Raw genomic sequence first — 19,730 nt, forward strand, 5'->3', positions numbered from 1 at the left:
TTATGAGTGTCACGCAGGGGTTAGATTAATAAAATGCCCGGTTTTGTTTGACCAAAAAACTTTAATATTGAAAATTGGTATAATTAATTACTGAAGCAAAGAGGAAATGCCATCTGGTTTTAGTTTTAGTCCCCCTCCCTCTCATATTATGGGTACAGACGAGAAAAGTGTGTCTTTGTTCACTGTCAAAACTGCTTGTGCCAAGACTGAATGGACAGAGGAGACAGAAATCCTTCCTCTTTGTGGTATCAGAGGCAGTCCTTAGGCTAAGAGACAGTGTTCTTTGAGGAAATGTAAAAACACTTGGCCTTGCATTGTGTCTGGGATAGTTGTTTTGCAGCACTGAGCCCCAAAGGGAATCCATGATTTAGGAACCTATGAAATCCCTTCCAGTACTTGTGTTTCAAAAATACCAGTGTAGAGATGTTTCTTGTGACATTAACTATGAACACATGTTTTTTCTTTCAGAGCAAGTCAAATGCACCTAGTGAGAGCAACCTTACCCTGCTCTGCAGCAGTGCTAGTGACCAGGCAGAGTGGAACCTTGGCCAGGATGACAGTGTCCTCCATGGGAAGCAGCTCCCCCCATCACCAAGGAAGCAAGTTTCTTCTGGTGGCCAGAGAGAATCTCTCTCAAGGATGGAAGAAGAAAGGAGTGGCAAAACCTTTACTACTGACAAGATGGACACCACTAGTTTGACATCCCTGTCTCCAGTACGACCAAGTGCCCAGTTTAATTCCCTAGAAAGTTTCAAAGCAGGCTTTTCTTCCTGTCAGGATGCAAAGCCTAATGAAACACTAAGCAATACCTCAGAAGATCAGCTCCCAGCAGGTCTTGCTCAACAGCCATCCATTCTGGTCCCTTGGGAGAAAGGTGGGAAGGAAGGAGATGAAACTCCAGAAGAAGGTGGACTTCTTCAAGAAGTAGTGTCATTATGTAAACTGAATTCTGCTTTTCACTATGGTTTAAATATTTCAAAGGATAGCTTATCCAGCAGTAGGAGTGGAAATAAAACGTAAGAAAAGTAGGAAAAGAAAAACTTGACTCCCATCAGATGTTAAAGGGAGACTACTCAGGACTCCATGTAACTCCATATAAGATGATAACCAAAAAATTTAAAGGAATAAGAGATCTTCAGTTGTAAAAATAATTCTCTTCAGTTGAGTGTGCATTTTCTGCCATTGGACATCTGCTTCTATGTTTACTCAGTTCATTTGCTGGCTGTAGTTAGGTCCACAAAATGGAACTAAATGTATGAATGCACTCTCAAATCAGGTACTAGTTAGTCTCTGTTTAAAATACAGAAGTGTATGGTGCTTCCTAGCATTTGCTTCCTCTAAGCAGCAAGGGTGTCACCTAAAGGTAGCCAGGTTTTGAAGGTACTATGTTAATCCCATTAGCATGAAATGAACCAAGCAATCTGATTTGTCTGAAATGTACAAATGTTAATATTTGTAATGAATAATAATTGCCTTAATCTTTTGAGAAGGGGTTTAACTGTCTTAGAAGATGAATGCAAATCTGCAAAACAGCAATAATGATTTTCCATGGCAGGAATTTGCTTCAGCAAAGGTTGGGGGAGGAAAGGAGACTTTTTATAGATTAAGGAATTTCTTGTGACTATAACTTGGAACTTACTCCAGACTAAAACTGTGGCTCTGTCTTCCAGACTTCAAAAAGGTAGCACGTGGTTTTCTCTCTTCTATAAAGTACATGAAGTGCTGAATTATAATGTGACATTTATTATTCTGTTTACAACTAAGACACTTTAAAGACACATTATCAGTTTCCCTAGGTAGACTAATTCACCTAAAAATTCTCAGAAAGGAAAGTGTAAGTGGAATTGATAGATATATATTATTTTTTTATTTTCTGCAGTTTAATAGTTGGAAATCTAATTTGTGCCTGATTTGTAACACTAGAAAGCTTAATTTATAGATTCAGTTTGAGACTGCATATATCCAACTCTCATTTTAGCCAAGTTGGACAACCAAAAACTTTCTAAATTTAGTGAAGAAGACTAAATGGTCCTGGTGTATAATGTATTTAGAACAAGAATTTGTCCTCCTTCTGGCAGTGTTCCTGACAAATATTTGGATATTTAAAGTCTGAACATTTTTGATACTGTATGAAGCAGCTCTTTAAATTTTAAAATTTTCTTTGTCTTTTCTTTTTCCATCTCACCATACATACCTTGTCTCCCTAACAGCTTAGGACAGAAGAGACAGTTAATCAGTTTCAGCAGATTGGAATTGTCAACTTTTAGGGATATTTGGGGTAAAGTTGGTAGAAATGGCACATGGGTATAAAAGGAACTCTGCCTGAGAAGAATGTTCTGCTCTTCTAAGTCATGAAACCTTTTTCCTTTCCCTCTTTGTCATGAATGATTTCTGTTAATCTCAGCCTAAGGCCTGAGTGAGCACATTTCTGGGGTTGGTATTTGGATCAGATTGTGCTTTAGTACCTCAATAATAGCTTGTAGCAGAGTTACATATCAGTTGCCTCACTGAGGTTTATTAATTATTTTCCTTCTAGCTGACACAAATGGAAAAGGGTTTTTTGACTGCTTTCTTACAAGGTAGCTGGCCTACGGAAATTGCTCCATGTCATGGCAGAGGCACTGTTTGGAACCTCACCAGAGAGGCTCAGTAGAGTGAGACCTGGGCCTAGTGCAAAATTTCATCTTGCTCCAGAATGACAAGGGCTGGGCCAGTACTTGCCATGGAGGATGAGCCTCCAGAATTAACTTTTTTTAATCAGTGCAACAAAGGTAAAACATAGTAAAAGTTCAAATCTTGCAGAAATATCTGTGTCTGATCAAGCATGAACATTCAGCAGGGCATCTTAATTGCTGGAGAAATGTCAGTGTTCCAGAGTTACTATTTGTTTATCCTTTGGTTTCCACTTGTGCATCAACATGATATGTTGTGGAATTTTGCAATACCAAAAAATGTTACTTGGCAAAATATTTTGCACTATTAGAAATCAAAAGTATCATAAAAATAATTAAAATCTTCACTCTCAGTGTTCCAAGTGGGTCAAGCCAAGTGGCTCATGTGCTGTTCAGATGATAAAGTTCCAGAGCAACCTGATGGTTCATTGTTTAAAGCTGGCATTAGTGACTTGAGGGCATTCTTCTCCTTTGTGGGTAGTAAACATTGCCTAAGCATAGTGCTGCAGTAGGCAATACACAGATTTTTGTTCTTGTAGTACTTCTCACTCCTTCTTATTCATCTCCTTGCATTTTGTGGTGAGAATTTAAAAGTTCAAATTTTCCTTTCCTCTGCACCTCACCTGATGTTTCTATCCATGGTTCAATCTAAGTTGCTTTGTTTCCTTCATTTATTAAAGTTAGTAAACAGTATTAATGTTTTAAGGAAAATAGAAAAAACCCAGAAATTATGGCCATTATTACTTTCAAAACCATAAAACACCTAAGTCCAGGAATGCTGCCAGAAAATGGTTTTCAAAAATTACTGTCTAATACAGGCATAAATCTTACTGGCTTTACAAGAGGGTTAGATACTGAACAAACGATCACATAGGTTGTTCCATTTTCACTTTTGTGGAATAAATATGGAAGCCATGTGAGACTGCCAATATTCTTAAGTTTTTATAAGGATCATAAAATTGAAAGTTTGATAGTGGAATCTTTCAAAATTGAGGCATTGTTGTAATAATTCACTGCTTCATGGAGTGAAAATGCAGGCAGAAAAGAAGTAAACAGATTAAATAGAAGATGGTAACATTCAATTTAGACTTATTTTCATTTCAGTCAAAATGTTTCTGTGCTTATGCTGCATTGTTTCCTTACTATTTACAAAGCTCATAGTTTGTTTACAATCATTAAATAATATGTCTTTTTTTGGTTTTGAACCTTGTATGGGTTCAGAAATAGCTTTGTCTTATATATATGTTGATTTTAAATGTAGGTACATTTTTTACTCTGTAGTATACAGGATCTTTTCCACTTACTATCAGTGATCTTTTAAAAAGGCTAATATTTGTGCCTTATTTGAATAGAATTGCCAGTTACCAAATAGGTAAGAGTCCAAACTGCTATTTCTGGTTCAACACTCTTGTTCTCTGTCCTTGTGATAATATAAAATTGTTTATTGGCTACATATGCAGTATTTTTAGTACCACAGTGGGTTCTATATTAAGATAAATTTTCCAGGTCCAATACTTTGCAAGTTTTATACTTGTATGCTTTTTAGTTGTGGAAATCCTTCTGGTGTCTTTGAAAATCATCAACATTGATCACCAGCTTCTGGTGAGAACTGAATTCTGCTCAGTCAGAGCTCCTGTGGTCTTCTTCAGAGGCATGTCTTTTCTTCAGGATCTCAAAAATCCTCCTGTTTCTCCTGTTTAAGGGAGATGCCAGGTTATTTGATTAAGCTTTGTGGTCTGTTACTTACACATAGGAACAAATTTCTGATGTTGAAAGTCAAACCAGGACTCGAGATTAATATTTTTGAGTTCATTTTGCATAGATGTTTGCCTAAAATGAGCCGTATCACTCATCTGGTTTGGGAGGAACAAGTAAGGGCAGTGGAAAGACAAAGGGATTCTTGGGCTGTGCCAGTGCAGTGTGGTGAAGCAGAGCCTGGAAGTCCACAGGAGAGATAGTAACTTGGAAGAATTCCAGATTTCAGTTCTAACTCGGTTACAGTGGTTCCAGCTCAATCTTGTAGGTGAAAGTAATGCTGCCTGTGGAGCTAACTCCCTGTGGGATTTGCAGAATGGATAATATGTCAGAGCCTTCCCATTGACGTGTGTAGAGAAGGAATGAGGAAAACTGCAGATACCAGGGAAGGGCTGTGGATGCAGAGGTGATCCCTACCCACCCTCTATGCATGCAGAGGGCAGTCTGTGTAGAATAGGCAGTGGTTTGCTCTTCCATCTCACATTTTTGGGCATCATGTAGTTCTGAAAAATAGACTTGTTCTGAAGAAAAAAATGTAGTTGTAGAAGTTGTCATAGAAGTTGTTGACTGAACCCTTCCTTGTCATTTAGCATTTCAGTGGTGCTGCTGCTGTTGGGGTGGGATCATCAGAAACTCTCAGCACTGGCTGAAGTCCCCTCTCAGGCATTGCAACACAGACTTCAGGCAGAGTTTTAGGCAAGTGCTGGGTGCTTCTGAAAATCCCACCCAATCTATTAGAAGAGTGTTTTAGACCTTAAAATTCTGTTTTAGATGTCTTCTCAGGTTTTAGGATGAGCTAGTTTACAACCTCGTGTTCTTGTAACCAATGTAAAGTCTAGGCAAAAGAACAGTTACCCCAGGTATTTAAAACAGCTTCTCCTTATCCACCTGCAGTCAATGATACTCAGTTCTACAGAACAATGTTTTTTTGGTGCAGCTGTCTAATAGAATTGCTAGGAGCATCTAAAATACTTTCTCTATGCATGTAAGTAATCAAAGAAACATTTCATGCAATAATCAAGTGCCAGCACGAGGCCCTTTTGCAAATGCCCCCTGTGTGATCCTGACTGTACCCTGTCCTGCAGGAAGAACTCCTAACCATGGACCTCCCTGACTCCTCAGGGAGAGCTCAAGAGGAGCTTTATTTCCAAGGAGTTAGCATCTCCTCCATTGGCACCAACCTCTAGTCCAGGTGCTGTGAGACTCTAGCCAGTGAATTATTCCCAACAGCCTGAAATTTCAGGCTAAACAAATGTGGCTAATAAACAGCTTCTGTATTGCAAAGCTCAGGATGGTGAAGGCTGTCTGTTCCCATGGTATTGCAGTAAATCTTTGAAGAATGAATGTAGAAATAACTGCACCAGCAAAACCAGTATGAATAGTGATGTGACTTGTCTTCAGTAACTTCTTTGCTGCTATTAGGCATGTCTGTCTCTGTTGCTTGCTTGTTAGCAGAATCTGAGCTGAGGAGCGTGTCCTCATCTTCACCCCAGGAGCATGGACCACAGCTGGCCTTCAATTCATGGTCCTCAGGGTGTTGAAACTAAAGGAATGGAAAGGGATGATATGGTTTGTTTGTACAAAACCTCCCTTGATCCATTTTGCCGTATCTGTTCCACAGTTCAGTCAGTGGCCAATTCAAAGTACTTGACAGGTCCTGCTGAAAGCTGTGTCATTTATTCTTGTAGAGTTTCCTGGTGAGTCCACAGCCACCTCAGTCTAGAGGGTCATCCACAACCCATGTAGCTGGCAGGGCCATTGCCATCCTCTGCTGGGTTGGGGTATGAAGCAGGTAACACAGTTGGAAGTTACTCCAAGGAGTACTGTAGTAGAGGGTACTCAATTAAAATGTACTATTACTTAGCTCAGTACTAACAACACCTGTATTTAGAATCCAGTAACAGTATTAGCATTTGGAAAATAAGTTGAGTTCAAGTATGTTGACACTTATTGTGATTCTGTGTTCTTTCTGTTAAAAATAAGGGAGCAACTTGGTTGGAAGGGGGAAATGTGTTGACTTTCAAATCTTCAGTGAATTTTGTGCAATATTACTCCTTGTTTCAAAGTAATTTAGTAGTGCACATCTGCTTTCAAGCAGACCCATGAAATTGTATTTTTTAGAAATGTGTAAAATTACATGTAACTTTGAAATACAGTTGTATGATAAAAACATGAAGAAATCTTTTCTAATGAGGCAAATGTATATTTTTAGTGACCGGGAATGATTATGGATGTCACAGTCTGTAGAAATAATAAGGCCTAAGCCAATATTCACATACCAGTAGTTCCAGGTGACTCTTAAAATTAAAACCTAGTTAAATTGAAGTAAGGATAACTATTAGAATTTATGATATTTAGTTTATGCTTTGATCACTTGTTAATCATAAAAAAGCTGAGGTGTTAAGCGCTGCTTTTCAGGACCAGCAATGACCCCAAGAATTTAGTTTGTGACATCCATAATTATCATAAGTCATTACTTAAAACATCTACTAATGTTGCCAGTATCCTTTTAAGTTTTTGTAAATTAATTTCTTTGTATATTGATGTACATTTTCTTTTAACCTTTGGTTTTTCCTTGAGACCTTCTTTAAAATAATATACTTGAATGAGGCAATAAAGCACTGTGGAAGAGCTAATCTTGGTGCAGCTTGCACACATGCACATCACATCTGTTACTTCATCATTTTTGAGGAGAAGAGCAATTTAAAATGCTTATATATTTGGAATACTCTTAGTTTATGTTTGTTAATTTTAAATATGATGAGAAATGCCTCAACATGGAACAAAGCAACACCATGTAATCTTGATGCTTCTCTTTTTTTTTTTTTTTTGATAACATTTTTTTGATGACCCTTGAAAACCATTCCCAGTAATGTCCCTTATTGTGAGTCTTTAATACTTAAAAGAGAGGCATAAAGTACAGGATACATTGAGATTTTATTGATAATTTTGAGATTAAAAAATCTCACACACCAAACAACCAGCATTGTCCTTACAGTTTTGAAAATTTAGTTACTGACCTTTTAACAAAACTAGAGCCAAATTTACTCCATGCTTTTGCACCTTCTGGACTACTGTTCAAAGTCATCTTGAAAACTGTAATTCTGACCTTAGACTACTGTTAGTAGTGCACTGTCTAGATGTATTAAGTGAGCTGTGATGTGTGGTGTAGTTTGTTTTTTTGTTTTTCCTTCCAAAGTTTGTGGCATCAGTAGAAGTTTTTGGTAAATTCCACGTGACCATAAAGTGCCCAACACTGTACTATAAAATAAAATTTAACAATATCTAAATTCCTTGGGTGATGCAGGTTCTTGTTTGATGGGTTGATCTGATGAGCATTTTCATGCTTATTAGGCATAAAGATTGATATGATCCAGTATTATTTTAGAAGTTTTTCTCCATTGAATGAACATTTCATTTTCTCAAATACAGAGAAAGCAAAATGTTTTTCCTTGAATGCAATAATGAGTTGATTAGTGCAAATGTTAAATGTTGATGTCCTTTGAAATTCCAGTGATATTTTGGATCTTTGAAAAACCTTAGCTAATAATTCCTTTTTGTTAAACAGTTTTTCTTGGGCTCTAGATCTTCAAGTTACTGCCAGAAAAGTAGGTATATTATCTTTTTTCATAGGTTGAGAAATCAACATATTAAGAAGAAACAAGCAAGAAAAAGGTACCGTAAAAACTGATGGGTGTTATGATTTGAACCTTTCACATTAGATGTTTAAAAAGGTAATAATAATTGTGATCTCACCAAGTATTTTTGTGCTGCTCAGCCAAGTATTACCAGAGAGCTCTTGGGGATCCTGTTGGGAGGGAAGAGGGCCTGCCTGACCTCCTGTGAGAGCTGTGGTGGGATCTGCTGAGGGTGAGACTGTGCTGCGGAGAGCTGCTGGGGCCTGCCCTTTTTACAAACCTGGACAGCCCTGCTTCCCTGGGCTTGGCTGCAGCCCCTCCTGCACCTTGTGGCCCTGTGTGAGCCCCTGGCACAGCTGTGCCCTGCCTTCATCCCCTCCTGCTGCTCTGGGGAGAGGCTGCTGCAGAAAGCACCTCTTGGCTTCCAGGGAGATGGGGGGAAAAGGAAGGTAGGTTTTATCTGTAACTTAGGGGGGGAAAACGATCTGTAAGGGGTGAGGTGACCCTGACTGGGTTCTGCTGCTCTATGCTTCTCTGGGGGAGGGCTCCTGACTCTTCCCCAGCTCCAGCGTGGAGGAATTCCTCCATGGGCTGTGGGTGGATCTCTGCCCCCATGGACTGCCCTGGGCTGCAGGGCACAGCTGCCTCACCATGGGCTGCACCAGAGGCAGCAGGGAATCTCAGCTCTGACACCTGCAGCACCTCCTGGAGCAGCTCTGGCACTTGGAGCAGCTCCTGGAGCATCTTCTGGAGCAGCTGCTGCTCTTCCCTCATCACTGACCTCGGTGTCTGCAGAGCTGCTGCTTTCTCATACTCTCACTCCTCGCTCTCAGCTGCTATTGCACAGGGTATTTCCCCCCTTGACTGTGTTATCCCCGAGGTGCTGCCACTGTGGCTAATCAGCTCAGCCATGAATCTGTCCTGGAGCTGGCTGGCATTGTCTCCATCAGAGATGGGGGAGCTTCTCACAGAAGCTTTTTAATGTAGTTGGAGGTGTATGATGATAATTCAGCTGGAATTTTCCATTGAATGGCTATGCAGTATAATCTGTTATTCACTCTCCTATATTAAAAGCATTTTGATACCCTATGCAGGCAAACCATAGACACTGTGGTTTCAATATTTATACAGCCAATCCACAACTGATGAGAAAACTACAAATTATCTTGATAGAAAACAATGAGGGCGTGATTTTAACACTTGCTGTTAGATCTGTGCTAGCTTACTGCAGCCAGCAGAGTGGTACCAGCTGTGAAGCGTGGAAGCAAAGGGATCCTCACTGCTAGATTAAGCATGGCACATCTTGTAGTCATTCCTTTGATTTTCTAGTAGATGTGTTGAAATTCACGTGTTAAAATGATAGCTGTGAAAATGAACTTTTTGTTGTAGGTGCAGATTATGAGTCAGTTGAAGATCTTATAAAGAGAATCTTTGCTGAAGGAGTGGGGAGCTATGAAGTCTTTCAGGTAAAGTTCACCTGCTTTCCTTAGTTGTTATCTCAGGGCATTTGAGAGTATGGTTGCAACATGCCTTATATGGATGTTTGAGTCAAGTTCTTTCAAGCCCAAGAATGAGAAAGGACTGAAAATGAGGAGGTAATACCAAAACGCAGTCTAAGTTTAAAGTAGCAGATTTTCCACAGATGGTGCAGCAGGACTCTTCCTGTCGATACAATACCAAGTGTCTGTGAAGAACTCAGAGGGGTTTGGACTACCAGCCCTATGGGTACCAAAGCTGTCTGGTCTATGAGGACTTGTGTCATTTGAGGGAAAAATGCAGCTCAAAGCACCGATTTACTGAGGACTTACTTAGAAGGAGAAATCAAAACCACTCCTATTCACTAGTAACTTCTGATTGTGCCTCAAAAGCAGATGAGAATTGCTTTTGCAACTCATTTTCACACAGTGCAGCTGCAGCCGATCCTGAATGATGGGCAAAGCATTTCATTTTCATTCCAGAACTCACTGTGTGTTAACCTCATATTCACAAAATGAAAAATAACTTTATCAAATTCAGGGATTTAGATTTTTATTTGATGTGACAAGCAATAACAACAACAACAACAACAAAAACCTAAGCAATGCCCAGAGTGTTGTTGTAGGTTTGCTGGTGTTCAGATAAAGCAGAGTAGAGTCTCTCTGCAGATTTTCACCAGTCAGAAAAAAATGTTAACAGCTTCTTGCACTTCAAAAGCCCAGAGGCAGTCAATCCTGTTGGAAATCATGTATGAAACATAAACAAGTACTAGTTCTAAAAGCAAAGTTTGGGAAGCACATTTGGAATATGCTATGGGCTGTATATTATTTCCTTTTTGTGACTGCCTGTTTCACATTCCTTCTGAAAGTTGAAGGGCTGGGCTCCTGATTCTGTACTGCTCCACTGGTTTTTTATTTTTGGGTCCACTTCTTCTCTCACATTATTGTCACTGAAAGATTGGGAAGAAAGCAGCAACAAACCCCCACCATACAACACTGAAAAAGAAAGGTACAGTGTGGCCTAAAATGCATCGACCAAACTTGGTTGCGAGGCTTTTCCTATTAGGTCTGTTATGTGTTTTTAATTGTTAAGTCCTAAACTACTCAGTTTCCCGGATGAGACACAGTAGAGATGTACTCTGTCATGTACAGCTTACATAATCGCTTGCCTACAAAAGTTTGTTTTCAGCTGTGTATAATTCTGTGAATTAACTCAACTAAATTGTGGTACTCTGCCTTGAAATGTGCTTTAGAAGTGGTAGTTACAGCAGAAAGTTCTGTCCTGTTTACAGACCTCAGCTCAGTTCCATGCTTGCATTGGCTCCACATTCAGTAATACACCACTGCATGGAGTCAGCAGTGTTCTGTTCACTGCTCCTTTTGAGAAAATAACCTGTTAATATAGTGCCACCTGTTTAGCAGTGAGGAGGATTATGTACCTAAAATGTTCAGCTGAATAATACATACAAACATCTGACATTTGGCCTGCTCTGAGAATAGGCGACATGCTTATTTAACGATTTCGAAAATGTTAAAATGGTGAGGTAGAAATTAAAATGTCATTTTAAAATATTTGTATTTAACTTATTCGATTCAGTCCTATTCTACATTTCCCCTTGGCATATTCGTACTGGGGGTCACGGCAGCAGTCTGACACCACAGATCCTCTGAACAATATCCTGAACATTGTTGGCATTTCAGCCTAATTAGTTGCATCCTATTTTGTGATTTGTCTTTGGTCCTTTGGGTTGCTGGCCCAGGATTTTTTTTAACCTTTTTTTTTTTTATGCTCATCATTGTCTCATTTTAAATGTCAACAGACCAGTATTTGTGTAATTGATTTTTTCCCCTTCTTTTCTCCCCAGCATCAGAAAATTTGACAAGTGATTTCTACATCTGAGGCAGGCTACACAAGAATAATCCATCCCAGGTCTGAGTGACAAACACAAACTAATCCAGTCTGTGCTGGTCCTGAGTGCAGCCACTTATTTTTCTGGCCAGTGCTCACTGTTACCCATAGTTCTGAACCAGAATGATCTTCTCTGGGACTGGTTTAATAATTTGTGCTAGCACTGGGCCGCCTCCAAAGGCAGATCTGCATCTCTTCTCTTGGGCTCATTTCTCATGCAAAAACCTGCTGGAGCTTCCTTCTCCCTGGGGTCAGGTTTATCATGGTTCTCTAAGATCCTGCCATGGATCCCACTGAAAGAAAATGCTTGGCAGTGGGCTTGTTCAACTGAACACTGAGGTTTTATACGTTCCAGGAGGAAAGTTTCAAACTGCTGGTTTGCTTTAAATGACCCTCACTTATGACCACAGGAATATTTAAATATCTGGAAGAGCTGCAGTCACTGACACATGAGGATGCACTGCCAGAAATTGAAGAACAGGAGCAGGGCACCTCTTGCTCTTCTGGTTTGCTCCTTTTCCTGCTTTGTCACTGGGATCTAGGTCGAGGTTGCTCCTTTTGTGGGTGTTTCTAGGTCCTTGTAGCCAAGGTGTGAAGCACTGTTCCCACAGTGGTGCTGCAGGTAGCCAGCAAGGAGAGCCTGATGCTTTTCCCTCTAAAATATGCCTGGGCTCCTGGCTGGTCCTGAAGTGGCTGTGGTACAGGCAGGGTGCCCTGTCTCAATGGATGCCCACAGGTTGTTATATGGGCATCCTCCCCCTGTTTGCTGAGGAGGGATCAGAAGCAATTAAGGCTGCATTTATTTGTTTAAACTGTTTTGTCCTTCGAGAAAAATAGTGGAAACACTCATCACATCCCCCCTGAAGACTTACACTTCCCTCATCTGCCTAACAATTGTGCAGTTACCTGTGCAGAACTCCTGTTATCTGTGTGCCAGCTGCATGGGAGAGCTCAGTTGTTTATTTTGGGGGCAGAAAGCAGCTCTGTAACCTGAGGCTTTCTGTGCCCTGACTGCCTGGGCACTGCCAACACACAGCACAGGTGACAAGGGCCACAGCCAGCATGGTTGCATTGCCTTAGGGTGGCCCTGCTCTGCCCTTCCCTCCCACTCCTCCCCTGCTGCTGCTCCTGCCGAATCCCTGCTGCCAAGAAGGGTTAGTGCAGGTGCCAAGTGAAACTGAGTGGGTTTAAATTGGAAACACACATTTTTGTCAGCGCTGGTTATTACAGTGCGTGCCAGTGGAAATTGAGCTTTTGCTGGAACTACAGGTGGAACCTGAAAGGTCACACACAATATTGAGCTGAGGAGAATGGCATGCTTCAAACGGTGCCATGAGGAGCATGGAACCAGATGAAGGCCTGTGTGGCTTTTCTCTGATCAAAATAGATGATTGAAAGGCATGATTTGGACATGCCTGTCTCTGTGGTGCTTGACAATGTTAGATGGATTGCTGGGGAAGGAATTGCTTTGTCAAAAGTCTCTGCGGAGAGAAAAATCATGGCTTGATAAAATCAGAAATTAAAAGCAAGGTTTGTGAAACCAAGTCAAAAACAGCAAAGTCACTCAAATTGGTTGCAATATAAAATCTCCCAATTTTTTTTATCCAATAAATATAATTTGAAAGAATGTAAACTCAGAAGAATCACAACTGAATTGAGACCTCTGCCTGGCCTTCAGTACTTCACCTGTGCCTTGATTCATAATTTATGCTCTGGCTTTTCACTGTGCAAGAGGTCTTCACACCTCATGGCTTGCATTATAGATGGAGGAGTTTAGGTTAAAAACATGCTTTTACTGTGAGGCTTGGGATGCTGCCCGCTCTCCACATCAAATTCATGTGTGCAATTTAAACAAGACCTCGCTCTGCTCCCAATAAATGCACACCAGATGTATCTTTTATAAATGTTAGGTTTTGCAGCATCTTGACACATGCCAGTAGTTTGAAGGCTGTGCATGCTTCAGTGGGGCATGAAAGCCCCATCCATTCATTCAACTGTGACATCTTGCAATAGGCAAAATTCTAGTGGTGTCAGCTATTCACTGCTCAACTTTATTGAGTTACAATGCTTAATCTGATGCTCTTTTTTTGAATTGTTTTCAGAGGTGTCAGTTTTCTTTAGCTGAGAGGTGATTGAATAGCACAGGAAAAGGAACTTGGCCAAAATCCTCTGATCCATGATTCCTGATGTTATGTGACATTACACATGTAAGGTTTGTCCTGCAGTGAGACTTGGGGCTTGTGTTAAATAAAACATAGAGCAGACATTTGGGGCTGAGGAAAAGACTTTGCTGTCTCTTATCTGGAGACGAGATTTCTGCTGTAGGACTATATTTATTATGGACATTTTAAAAAGTGTGTCAACTATTTTCTTTATTTAATTCTGTAAATTAGATTAAGTTTATTATTAATTAGCATCTGTGGGAAAAATAATCGCTAGCCAGATGTAGACAATGACAAAAATTGTGGCTTAGCTAATAACTGGCCAAAAACCTGGATAGGCCAGGTGCTTCCTCATGTCCTGCAGGAGCAGAAGGTGTATTTTGGAGGTGTGGGATGGGAGAGGAGAGGATTCCCTACGTGAGAATGGGCAGCTGCAGCTGGGAAGTAGTGTGACATATGGGTGTAAGTCCGTGAAATGTACTCTGAAAGTTTCAGATCACTCAGTTGTAGTCAATAGAAGGATAATTCATGAGTAAGAATTTTTGTGCTTCCTAAAGTGAAAGTGAAACAAATCCATGGTGGTGGCGGTGCTGTTTGTGTTCCTCTTCCAGAGAACACAGAAAAGCAGTGTTTTCTATTTAAATCCCACAAGGTCAGATCATTATTAACTTTGGAGAGTGAGGTCTTAGCAACATCCAGTTACTAAAATATTGGCAAATGTGAGTTTCATGGTTTTGGAGCTGTTCCTCATGCTGAGGCTTAAGAGATGCTATTGATCTAGGCAGTAAAATACTCTTACCCAGAAATCCCTTTGGCACACTTGGATTCTCCTGCTTTGTGTTTTTGAAGAATACACAAACTTTTATTTAGATGTCTGAAAAACAAAAGGATTGGAAAATTTTTTTTGGTAAAAAAACACCTAATGATGCTCTTAACACAGCCTGTGGCACAGAGTTCCTCATGGGCAATCTGTGACATGGAAGCAGTGGCTGACACACACTTATCCAAGGAGGAGGTAAGAGTAATACTTCAAGGGATTTGGATTCACCAAAGTGCTCTGTGGTTATTTGGCAGTGCTCAAAGTGCCCTGCCCTGGGTGCACAGTGCTGCTCTGGCTGCAGCACAGGATGCTGCTGCTTGAGTTTGGTTGGTTACATGCCAGAATTTGAGAAAAACAAATTCTCACAAAAGTTCACATTCACCTCTCTCCTGGGTGTATCATTTTTGCAAAAGAGCTGTTGTTGCCAAGAGAATTTTTAGCAACCTCTTTGCCTTCATGGCAGGCCTTTAGAGGGATGGGGTGAGCACAGACGCCCCTTCCAAGAGGATCGGAGGACAGGGGTGTGGGAATGGCAGGCCTCAGCTGGGAAAGAGAGTGCAGAGCATGGAAGGGACCAGAAGTGAGAGGCAGGTCCATGACCTCAAAGGCATCTTTTCACTGTTGGGAGTGGTTTCTTTGGGTGCTTCCTCCTCAGTTTCTGCTGTTTGGGAAGACAGCTGCTCCCAGGCCATTGGGGCAGGGCTGGGCACTGCCCAGAGGGAAAGAATTGTGTTCTACCTGGAGGTGTCCTGTTCTGCAGCCAGGCTGCAGAGGCGCTGAACTGCTCCCAGGGTGCCCTGTCAGGGTGCTGGTGCCTTAGAGGCTGCAGGACTCTTGGCTTCTGAGGTCACTGACCTTTATTGAAAAGTAACAGAAAGGCTTTTGAAGAGAGCAAAAAATGAGACTTCCATTAAGTGAAGCAAATCCTTACAGCTCTGCCACTTTTCTGCCTGTGCTCATCCACAGTGCTGGGAAGACAGCAGTAATTTCAAAACCAGAACATATACAACTTCTCAGCCTGTATAAATTAGCATCTGTGGGGCTGTATTGATTTGTGCCACCCTGGGACCTGGCAGAAACATCCTTTTGATGTTCCAGGACAGTGGGTTGGTGTGGCTGCAGCAGAGGATGGTGCAGATTGCAGTGCTGAGGCTGGCAGCTCCCACTGTGCACCTCACTCCCAAGCATGGAAAATGTTTGTTGATCACTTGACTTCTAATGGCAAGCTTGACTTCTTAAACTGCAAATATCATTCTGATCTGGGGATCATTTCCTTTGTAATTGCATGATGAAAGAATCCCATAAAGCAAAAATAATACAGGCTTTGATATAATCCTTATTTATTGGTCATTTTGATCCTGCACAGAGAAAAACAGTAATAAGAATACAGCATCTAAACTGTGACCATATTATGTACATCTAGAGAAAGAAACAGTTAATTTTACATAAAACAGAGAAGGCACATAATGCAAGGTAATGCTCACTGTTTCACAGGTTGGATGCCACCTTTTTCCAAGGAAAAGGGAATGGACCATGCAAGGGGGGTAAGTTCCTTCGTTCTTCCCCTGCTTCTGAGTGTCTGTGGAGGGATTTGGTGCAGGGCAGACTGTGTGTTTTAGCTAGCACCCCTCTTTCTTTGTAGAAGGCTATTAGGCATGAAGAGAAGGTTAAATATGTAAGGCTAGGGAGTATATTGAGCTTTTTTTTTTTCCTTTAATGGATAGGTTGCAAGTGGTCATGAATAATATATTATGCTTCAAGCTTTTGAGTGAAATAGTGAAAGAGATTAAACAAATGGAATTTTGAAACATTTAAAGTCTTTTATGTGGAGATCCCACCACAGTAGTAGAGGTTACCAGTGCCCCTTTGGGAACCAGAAGCCAATTTCAGTATTTTTTCCTTATAGCAGCACACATGCTCTCCACAACTCCTGGATGTTATTGCTCCTCCCTGAATGTCTATGCTTCTGTACATTCTATTAAACCCCTGGGCTGAGAAGCAGAAAATACCTTGGCATCTGCTATCTCTGTCTTAATCTGTGGGTTATATTTCATCAGGGATGTTATTAGACACTCTTTAAAATGTATTCTCTTTTGTTTTAGCTGTTGTTCCCTGGTTGAGACATGGCCCAGAAAGGTCAGTCTTCCTAACCATGCATATTGTGGTCATAGCATGTTCATGATACAACAGCTTGGGGACTTCTTGTGCTTCTCCAGGCTGCCATTGAGCATTTCCAGCTGCAGCTTCTACCTTCCTGCTGCCTTTGGATGTGGCTTCATTAATTCAGATTTTCAGCAAGTGTGTTTGGAAATGACATTTGTTGCCTTCTGGGCCTTTTTTTGTTTGTTGCTTACAAGATCATAGAGTTTTGAATATTTCACATTTTAATCCCTCTTTGAAGTAAAACATGCTCCCTGTGAGTTCCCCTACACAGACCTGTTTCAATAGGTACTTCTCATTCCTGACCCACCATCATCCTCCCACTGTTCCTTTGGCCTCACTGCTGTGAAAGTCCAGCTTCACCCTTGCTGCGATCCAGCTTTTGCCTCCACCTCCCTCAAGTGCCATTTGCTTTCATTTCCTTTTCTTCTCTCATTTTTCTGTGAATTTCACCATCTTACTTTTATCACTTCCTCTCCACCGAGGCTGACAGCAATCACAACTTACTCTAATCTTAGTTTAAAGGTTTTTTCCCCTGCCTTCTGTCTCCTTGGCTTACTTTCTACAAACCACATTCGTATTTCACTGTGAGATTTTTCTCTTTGTTGTGCTTTTATGGGTGTCTTTTTAATTCTCTAGGAGCATATTCCTCCTGAACTCTCTTTGGTGTGTATGAAAAGTCTTCAGGCTTTCATCTTCTCTGCCTCTTCCTTCCTCTGTACACGCTCCTGGGTATCTTGCTCAGCCCTAAAGATTCTCTCTGTGGCAACACTTTCTGGAATATTTTATTACATCTCTGCAGATTGTTTTTCAGCTGTCTCCCAAATTTCATCCAGGAAGTCAAACCAAAGAGAAGAGCAGATTTACTCTTCAGCTACTTCCTTATTCTTGTTCTGTCTTTCCTTGTGCTTTCCTTCAAGATAGTTCTCCTGGCAAACTGCCTCCATCTTCAGCTGCTTTCTCCCTTTTGCCATTTTTCTTTGGATAAGGTGATAATTAAGCCTGGAAGGGACCTGCTGATGGCATCTAGTTCAACCTCCTGCTCAAATAAGGGCAGAGTTCAAAGTTAGATCTTTATTATAACCATTCTACTGCTATTTCTGATATGACCTAATTTCTCTTTTTCCTTTCTCTATCTCTGCTGTTCCCTGAGATCTCTATCAATTTTCTCAGATGAGCTCATTTACCAGAAAACCAAGAGCATAAAGCAGGTGTGTGGAAGCATCTTCTTTGCATCCACTTTGTTAGTCCAGTGCTGCTTCTGCTGCCTGGGCCCAATTCATTCTTCCAGATTTGCCCTGGTGTGCAGGGTTTGCTGTCCCCAAGCTTTTCCCAGACTCCTCTTCCTCACTAACTCACTGCTTGCCCCCTTGCCATCACAGCCTCCCATGTCTTTGCCCTCTTGGCCACTTTCTTGGCATGGCTTGTCTTTGGATGTCTCACAGCTTTTTTGTGAGTGAGGCAAAACCCATGGGTAAGAATCCACAGGAATAACTTCTGCTTCCCTTGGGGTCTCTCATTTCCATGTGCTCCTGTTCTCTGCTGAATCAGTTGCTTCCTTTTCTCCCCCTCCCCAGTGTTTATGTATCTCTCTAGAAATGATCACACCTAACGAACTTTACAGGGTGCTTTATCGTGCCTCAGCAGTGCCTCATGGGACAAAAGCTGGGCTAAAGCATGTTTCAATTAAAGGCTACTGCTTCTGTAATTACATGAAGCCATGATTTGAAAAGATCCAGAGAAAAGAATTTCTGCTGTCTTTTATCATAATTTTAGTAACTTCTTTTTCCACTCTTTCCTCAGTTGTCTTTTGAACTCTCTGAATGTAGACTGCAGCTGTACAACCGCGATTGCATTCAAAATAATAAGCTTCAGAAGTAAAGCTGTAAATTTGGCTGGAATAAAATCTGTCATGCATTTTTGCTGTGACTACATTCTGCTTCTCTAACTCAGCTTGAATCCAACTATCCACTCACATTTTCTGTAGTGCCTTGTTTTGAAAGATATTGATGAGGACTGCAAAAAGTCCTGAATGTGCTTACTATCATAGTTACTGCTAATCATCTCATACAAAAATCAATGTGAGTGGCATTGATCTTCAGTAATCCCTTAAGGGGTCATCCAAACTCAATTAGGAATTGATCATTAATTGAAAAAATGAGTTAAACTCTGGGATACTGAGTTGCATACTCTGTTATGCAACTCCTGGAATAATCATCTGGGGGTTGATGTGTTTGTCTGGGAGGTTTCACCACTGTGAGCTGAAGTGCAGAAACAAATGCCTGCATGGACTTTCCACTCTGTTGCCTCCTTATTGTGGGTTCAGTTTGTGTGGGAGAAATGTTTGTGATTTAATTACTTGACTACAACTGAAAATTGACTGCATGAGTTATAGTTAAATTTTGCCTCTACATTCCAAAAACCCATTTGACCTGGGAGCATTTTGGTACATAGAATCATACATTTGTTAAGGCTGGAAAATACCTTTAAGATCATTGAGTCCAACTGTTAATTTACATTTTCAAATGTCTACTTCATTACAAGATGTCTTTGTATCAAATGTTTGTTTCATTGCATTATGTGTCAATGTGATTTTTATTACATCTATGTAATTGTCTGTTTCATTACAAGATTTCTTCCAAGCTTCTCCATTACATTTCATGCTTTTGTTTCTTTTTCCACAAAGCAACCCTTTTGCTGCTGAGGTTTATTAGGTAGTTAAATAGGATTATTCCTGTTTTAAAAGAGGAAAATTGAGGCATAAAAATTTATTTGCCCATGATCTTATGAGAAGTCTGAGTTCCAGGAGAAGGACCAAGTTTGTCCTAGTTATTTTCAAGCCAATGTTCTACCTGTAGGCCACTTCTGCCTCTTCCCTGGTATTTTCCATGAGCTTTAGGAAACATTTCGGAGCATGCTTTTGGGCAGCCAATGTACGTTTGCAATGTGAGAAGCAATAATTTTCTAAAAGGGACCATTGGGTAATATTGTAATAGGAAAAAGGCAGTAGTGTGGATGCACGTAATTTGTTTAGGATATTTAGATTTCATGTCTCCTAACAGGTCAGGTTGTGCCCACTGGGTATTTTAAGATGCAGTCTTTTATCCTAAGAGAAATATGTGCTTTTTTGGAAACTGAA

General features: G+C 40.7%; 2 protein-coding genes across 6 annotated transcripts in view; one reads left to right on the forward strand and one right to left on the reverse strand.

The window, feature by feature from the left end:
* DENND1B (DENN domain containing 1B) overlaps positions 1–19,684 on the forward strand; it is a 207,112-nt gene extending 187,428 nt beyond the window's left edge. For all 5 annotated transcript variants that reach the window (XM_074546242.1, XM_074546244.1, XM_026793472.2 and 2 more), the window contains one exon: positions 469–19,684. In XM_074546242.1, coding sequence (XP_074402343.1) covers positions 469–1,020 — 552 coding nt within the window. In that variant the 3' untranslated portion in view covers positions 1,021–19,684. The remainder of the gene's footprint in view (positions 1–468) is intronic.
* Positions 1–19,730, reverse strand: part of CRB1 (crumbs cell polarity complex component 1) — a 135,568-nt gene that overhangs the window by 19,322 nt on the left and 96,516 nt on the right. The window lies entirely within an intron of this gene.

This window comes from Zonotrichia albicollis, chromosome 8, assembly GCF_047830755.1.
Source record: "Zonotrichia albicollis isolate bZonAlb1 chromosome 8, bZonAlb1.hap1, whole genome shotgun sequence".
In the NCBI taxonomy this organism is placed as follows: Eukaryota; Metazoa; Chordata; class Aves; order Passeriformes; family Passerellidae; genus Zonotrichia; species Zonotrichia albicollis.